The sequence below is a fragment of the Acomys russatus genome, chromosome 18, assembly GCF_903995435.1.
Source record: "Acomys russatus chromosome 18, mAcoRus1.1, whole genome shotgun sequence".
Lineage (NCBI taxonomy): Eukaryota > Metazoa > Chordata > Mammalia > Rodentia > Muridae > Acomys > Acomys russatus.
In genome coordinates, this window is record NC_067154.1 from 4,287,159 (window position 1) to 4,294,637 (window position 7,479).

Sequence of the window (7,479 nt, forward strand, 5' to 3'; positions counted from 1 at the left end):
TTCTTAACTGCTGAGCCGTCTCTCCAGCCCCACAATTATCATTTAAATGATTCTGGTGGTGGTTTAAATACGAGTGGACCTCATAGGCTCATATATTTAAATGCTTAGTCATAAGGAAGTGGCCCTGCTTGAGAAAGATTAGGAGGTGTGGCCTTGTTGGAGGAAGTGTGTCACTGGGGGTGGGCTTTGAGGCCCAGGGGTTCACTCTCTCTTCCAGTTGCCTGTGGATCCAGATGTAAAGCTCTCAGCTGCTTCTCCACTACAACTTATGCCTGCCGCCATGCTCCCAGCCATGATAACAGACTGAACCTCTGAAACTATAAGCCAGCCCCAATTAAATACTTTATTTTATAAGAGTTGCTGTGGTCATAGTGTCTCTTCACAGCAATAGAACAGTAAGACAGTTCTAAACACACACGCACACAAATAAGTTTCTCACATAGTTACTAGAGCTCTTTATCTTTTTCTTTTTTTAAATCCAAAGTGGCTTCATCTCATCTCTGCACTCTGCCCCAAACCTGTGTGTTTTGACCTCTGATAGTGCTCGCCTCCAGCGAATGCTCTCAGCTTCCATGTGCTATATAAATGCTTTGATTCCACATTCATTTCTGAAAATATTTTTATCAAGTAAAGATTTTTAAACTGATTCTATATTAAAAAAAAGTATGTTAAGAATGTCACACCGGGCTGCAGAGATGGCTCAGAGGTTAAGAGCACTGACTGCTGTTCCAGAGGTTCTGAGTTCAATTCCCAGCGACCACATGGTGGCCCACAATTGGCTATAATGTGATCTGATGCCATCTTCTGGCCAGCAGATGTACCTCAGGCAGAACACTGTATATATAATAAATAAATAAGTCTTTTTTATTAAAAAGGTCACACCACTGTATTTGACTATGCCTCCTAATGAGAAATGTTATTGGGAAGATACGAGTGTGGTGGTTTGAATGAGGACAGGCCCAGTGGCTCCCACATGTGATGCTTGGTCCTCAGGTGGTGGAACTGTTTGGGAAGGATTAGGAGGTGTGGCCTTGTTGGAGGAGGCGTGTCACTGGGGGTGGGGCTTTGATGTTTCCAAACACTTACACCGTCCATGTCTCTCTCTCTCTCTCTGCCTCATCATTGCTGTCTCACTGTGTGAGCTCCCAGCTACTGCTCCAGCACCATGCCTGCCTGCCAGCTGCCATCCTCCCCGCCATGATGGTCATGAACTCACTCACCCTCTGAAACCATGATCCTCGAATTAAATGCTCTCTTTTATAAGTTGCCTTGGTTTTGTTTTGTTTGTTTGTTTGCTTTGTTTTTGTTTGTTTGTTTTGTTTTGTTTGTCTTATCCCAGCAATAGGAAAGTAGCTAAGACATATAAATGTTTGGTTTAATTTCCTCTCTCTCTCTCTTTTTTTTTTTTTCTCGTTTACCCAGAGTCTGTCTTTCTGGACTATGGTCTTTTAGCTCAATCTTGCCCAGTTCACATTGTCTTGTGTTTTCTTTCAATCAATCATCAAGTGATTTCTATTACTGTATTTACAAGCTCATTTGTTTTGCTTCCACGGTGTTCACGCTGCTTCTGGTTTTATCAGTATTTTGCATCTCTAGTAGTTTGTTATGATAATCACATTGATATTTCCTTTGCTTCCTTAAGCAAGTGTGGTATGCAAATAGTCTTAATGCCCTTTTTGTGATGACTTTGCCATCCAAGTCCGTTTCTCTTGACTGATTTTTCTCCTTTGAGACCCATGACTTCCTGCTGCTATGACTGCATGGCGACCTCGCTGAGTGCTGGACACCAGGACCTTTATAGTAAGCTACGGCTTCCCCGTGGCTTGGATATGGGTTCTCCCCTATGTGTCAATGCACTGAAAGCCTGACTCCCCGTGTGCCACTGTCTAAACGCAGTGATGCCTTTCAATGGAGCCTAATAGGAATTTCCCCCACCCACCCCCAAAGGAATGCAAGTATTTCTTGCAAAAACACGAAACCAAAAACAAACAAACAACAAAAATGAGTTTCAGTAAAAGAAGGATCCTGTCCCTCATCCTTCCTGCCTCACTGTGTGATCTTTCCTTCTGACACCAACATGAGGTCATCTGCTGTGATGTGACACAGGCCAGAGGGTCTTGACCAGACATGGTGAGTGGTGTGCTATTTATTTAGCCTTTTGTTTGTTTGTTTGTTTTTGTTTTGTTTTTCGAGGCAAAGTTTCTCTGTGTAGCCTTGACTGTCCTGGACTCACTTTGTAAGCCAGGCTGGCCTTGAACTCACAGCGATCTGCCTGCCTCTGCCTCCCGAGTGCTGGGATTAAAGGCGTGTGCCACCACCTTACCTTCCAAAACTATATGCTAAATAAACAACTTTTCTTTATAAAGTATCAGCCGTGGGTACTTCGTCATAGTAACAGAAAACAGTAATACAAAACAAGGGCTGACCGCTGTTGTATTCCTTTAAACATTGAGCTTTACTGTGAGCCATAGTTAAGTTCCTAGACTGGTTTTTGTCTTTTCATGGATGCTGTCAGTTTGTGGCTTTGAGGTTTAGTCTTCAGGAGTCCCATTCATTTTCCTGTGTTACATGCCAGGAGGTCTGTCCTCTCCGTGCGGTGTGCACATGAGTGGTGTGTTTGCAGATTCATATGCCTGGCCCTCTGTGAGCAAAGGGAGCGGTTGGGATTCACCATCGACTGTCATTTTCCATGTTCATTCTACTTTCTCTGTAAGACCTTCGGTCAGTAAGTCCCCCACGGCATGGGACTGTGCCAGAGCTGGAAATCCACAGGCAGCCTCATGGATCCAGACCATCCTCCCTGTGTGGACTTCCTCGCCCATGTTTTCTCCTGCAGATTCTAGCCCCTGAACCCCTTTAGTTAGGAATTCAGTCTTCTCAAGCCACTGACCTCCTTGGGCTCCTCTGGAGTCCCTCCTTATGTGGCATTCAGAGACCCATCTCCACCTCTGAAGGGAAGAAAATGGGATATTTTAGGGGCACTGTGTTCCAATGTCCTACAGTGCATGCTTGACAATAGCTGCATCTGTTGGTATCTGGGGTTTGTCAGTGATAACTCCAGTCTGTCATTTCGTTGTAACCGATGATTTTTCCAAAGTTGGCAAAATATAAAATTATACAAAATACCCTGTAAGTATTTAGATTGTGGCCAATATCAGATACTAGAATGGCCAATGTTTTTATACACAATTTAGTCAGTGTTGGTTGGTACATTTTCCACTGAAATATCATACAGCTTGCATAGAAATGTGAGGATTTATATTACCATCGCGTGGGTAAAGATGCTTTTCAGCACTTATAATACTGGGGAGAAGATCAATTTCTACCCCAAAGGGGCTTTTATTTAAGAAATTTTGGCATTAGCTGGGTACAGGGGCACACACCTGTAATCTCAGCACTCAGGGAGGCAGAGGCAGGCAGATTTTGTGAATTCGAGGCCAGCCTGCTCTACAAAGCAAGTCTAGGACAGCCAAGGCTATACAGAAGAACACATGCGTGCACGCGCATGCACACACACACACAAAAACCTTTTTAATTACTGCCAGAAATAGGTTAAGCGGAAGGAGGTTCCTAATGGCCAAGGTTTTTCTCCTTCACTCCAAACCTTCCTTCTCTGCTCACTCTCCCAGAAGTTTCAAATGTACACCTAGAATTTTCTCACTAACCTAATTAACTCTGTCTTCTGCCCATATATATGTTCCAGTATCCTGCCAGATTTCCTACATCCAAGGCAGCACCAAAGCAGCCACTCACAGGTGCTCCAGTCTAACCTTGCAGACTGCGTCAAGCCAAACCAGCACTTTCCCTCCCTGCCGTAGATGCTCTCAGAACCCTGGACAGCAAATACAATGGTCGCATTATTTGACTTCTCTGCCACCGAGCTCACATTGAGACCCGTGTTTCCACCTGGCCCACAGGATACAGGAAGAAAGAAATAAAACCATGTCCTACCTTGAAGAAACAGCCCACTCCCTCAGGACAGGTCACTTCATATGACACTTTAACATGCAGCCCTCCTGACACTTCAGACCCCTGGCTCATGGGTGTCCTCCACCCAGCTATGCTCCTCTACAACTGGGCCCCAAAATGAAGGAAGGCCCCTCATTTTTATGCACCATGTTGTACAAAGACCATTTTGAAGATCTAGGAATGGAAATTGCAAATAATAGTGTGCTGCCAAAACCCCTGCCTTGGGGGAGGCAAAAATAACATGTACCCTCCCCCTCAGATTCCAGTGATACACCTCAGAGCAATCCCTCCAGAGTTCACTGAAAACCAATGAGTATTTCAGGTCAATGGTGGAGCCTTACAGGCAGGAGCACAGGTGGCCTTAACCACCCTCTCCACAAGGTCTGCACCCAGGAGCGATGGTGGCTTCCCCATGGCTGTGTCAACAGAGCCCCCTCCACCATCCTTCCCAACCTACATCCTCTACCCCATCCTCCAAGACCCCAAGGCCACAAGCAATCAGGGAAGAATTGCATACAGCGGTTGGGGGGACGGGGAGAATGTCTGGACCCTCCCTGCCCCCTCCACCTGTGAAGAAAAGTAAACAAGCAACAGGCCCAATTGCATGAGCTTCTGACTCGGGCTCAGCACAACTCCTGTCCTGCACAGGGCGGCCCACTTACGTGATCTTGAAATAAAGATTAAAATAAGGGACAAAAGAAAAGAAAAGTAACATGACAAAGTGATAGACAAGTCTACACACAATGGCACCTGACAGTGGTGGACCGTAGAGAGGGGGAGCCCGGTGAGAGGTGATGGCTCTGCTGCAGCACCACCCTCACCCGCGGCTAGTGTTACTTTTTCTGTCACTCTGGTTCTCAGGAGACTAGACTAAGAGCAGGTTGCTATAAAGCCAGCCCACCACAGTCCTTCCCCCATGGTCTCAGTACATTAACAGTTATTTAGATTTATCCCGACGTATATGTGGATGTGAATGTGTGTGTGTGTGTGTGTGTGTGTGTGTGTGTGTAAGGCTATGGTTCTAGCAGAGTCCTTTATGAATATTCTTATCAGTAATGCATTTCGAGATCACCTCCCTTATTTACTTATTTAATATTAATTATTTCCTCCTTTTTTGCACGCTTGACAAGGGACTCCATTTTGATTCTGACAAGCTTCACAGTTTTGCAAACCAAAGAACCTCCAGGCACCAGAAAAACACTGATGCACGTGTTGCAGAAACTCCGGGTCTCAGACTTCCCAGGGAGACCACAGGAATCAAAGAACAACACTAGGCAGCAGCTGGAGGCTGCACACACAGTGTGCCCGTGGCCTGGGGAGCTCAGCTGCTGAAGTGGGAATTAGTGCTGGGCTGGGCTCCACCCACAGCTGGAGAGCTGAGCTGTCTCCAGACACACCCCCGGTATAGGAGGATGTCCGCCCCAGCCACTGAGAGAGGAAGAAGAAAAGGGACAAAGGGCAACAGCCAGTACACTTCCTCACTTCTTGGCAGCCAGCAGAAAAGCAGCTTGATGGTGGAGAGGTGCCCTGGCGGAGGAAGGGACGGAGGGACACCTGTCACAGTCCGGGGGCACAACAGAGGTAACTTTAAAGCTTGCTTTCTCTCACCGTGTTAGGAGTGAATGAAGTGCTTTACTTTTTTTTTTTTTTTTTTTTTTCCTTTTCAGTGTTACTTGATGCAGACTCTTAGAAGTGCTATGTTCCTTTTGCCTCCCCCCGAATTCTCCTAAGTTCTGGGCAGTTCTTAGGCTTAGAATTAAAAAAACAAAACACTCCACGGTGTTCTAGAGGTCTTTTAGATGGTACAGAAAACTTCTTGCTTCTGACTCAAATGTGCCTGAGTCAGCAGCGATTGTCAATGGATCCTGGAGAGGCCAGTGTCCTGGTCCTGAGAGGCATTCCAAAAAGTCAGCACACGATGACCTGGCTTCTCCACTTCATCTGGAATGCCATGAGCTGCTACTTTTGGGTTTAGGCTCTGGGAGGAAAGCAGGAGGGACAGGGGGCCACCGGGTGTGCAGAATTGAAAACACCTTTCTGTAGCCTCTGCTGACCCAGGTCTGATGGCCGCTCTGGCTCTGCTTTAACTACTTAGGGAGGACGCCTGCGTACTGCGGCTCCAATCCGTCCTGGTCCTTCCGCAGCGTCAGAGATCAGTCAGCTGCTGGTGACTCACTCTTCCTCACTTCTTGGACTTTTCAATGGTCCGGCCTGGGTCTGAAACCCTTCCCTGAAATGACTTGTTTTGTTGCAGAGCAGGAGCTCCGTGGGTGTGCATGGCTTTGCGTTTCTTCAGAAAACGATAGCTGATGTGCGCCCCCAGCCTTTCTGCAGAAGGAATTATCGGGGGCCCGCCATGGGCTCTGTAAATTCCAGAGGTCACAAGGCAGAAGCGCAGGTGGTCATGATGGGCCTCGATTCTGCCGGCAAGACCACAATCCTGTACAAACTGAAAGGAAACCCGCTGGTGGAGACCCTGCCCACTGTCGGGTTCAATGTCGAGCCTCTTGAGGCTCCTGGACATGTGTCACTGATTCTCTGGGACATTGGGGGACAGACTCAGCTCAGGGCAACCTGGAAGGACTACCTGGAAGGGACCGACATCCTCGTGTACGTGCTGGACAGCACAGATGAAGCCCGCTTGCCTGAGGCAGTGGCCGAGCTTGAGGAAGTCCTTGGAGACCCCAATATGGCCGGTGTCCCTTTCTTGGTACTGGCCAACAAACAGGAGGTGCCCGATGCTCTACCGTTGCTTGAAATAAAAAACAGGCTGGGCCTGGAAAGGTTCCAAGACCATTCCTGGGAGCTCCAGGCCTGCAGTGCCCTCACAGGCCAGGGGCTGCCGGAAGCCCTGCAGAGCCTGCTGCACTTGCTGAAGTCCTGCTGAAATGCAGTAGCCTGTGACTCCAGGCAGGAGCAGGACAGGGAGCCACGCCAGCCAGACCCCCTGCGCAGGCGGAACAGCGCATCCTTGCTTCTATAAACAGAAAGGGCCAACTGATCCTTGGGGAAGTGATGCTCACCTTACCACACCAGAAACCATTCTTCTCTTGGACAGTGTATTTTCTTCTCAGGACTTATTCTCAGTGGAAATGATGCTGAAAATCAAGTGTTCATCAAGGGAGTATAAATAACCTCAAATACCCCTTCTGTCACAGACCTAGGGGATGGGAATAGGGTGAAAGAGGGAGGGAGGGCGGAATAGGAGGAGACAAGCAAGGGGATAAAAATTTAGATGTAATCTGAATAAAATAATAATAATAATTAATAATAATAAAGAAGGCAATTAGTATTAGTAAAAAAAAACAAAAACCTCAATTATACCTCACGTAACAATTCAATACCAAGCGACAATGTAACAAAGTTGGTGACATAATAATCGAGAATCAAATGTACAAATGAAAAGAGGTTTCAGAACTGTATCTGAGGGTCACCTCACCTGTTGCTGAGATCAGGAGCAATTCTTCCTGCTGGCCTCTGGGCCTGAGGCACTGTCACTCTTGTGCAATT

At 47.0% G+C, this 7,479-nt stretch overlaps 1 protein-coding gene across 1 annotated transcript; it reads left to right on the plus strand.

Annotated features, from left to right (window-relative positions):
- The first annotated feature begins 6,132 nt into the window (after positions 1-6,132).
- Arl11 (ADP ribosylation factor like GTPase 11) lies at positions 6,133-6,939 on the plus strand. The gene has a single exon (XM_051161039.1). The coding sequence runs from the start codon at positions 6,326-6,328 to the stop codon at positions 6,854-6,856; it is 531 nt and encodes a 176-aa protein (XP_051016996.1). The 5' UTR covers positions 6,133-6,325; the 3' UTR covers positions 6,857-6,939.
- Positions 6,940-7,479: the final 540 nt, after the last annotated feature.

What these genes read in the sequence shown, in the direction of transcription:
- Arl11 (XM_051161039.1), top strand. Translation starts at nt 6,326, where the DNA reads ATGGGCTCTGTAAATTCCAGAGGTCACAAGGCAGAAGCGCAGGTGGTC.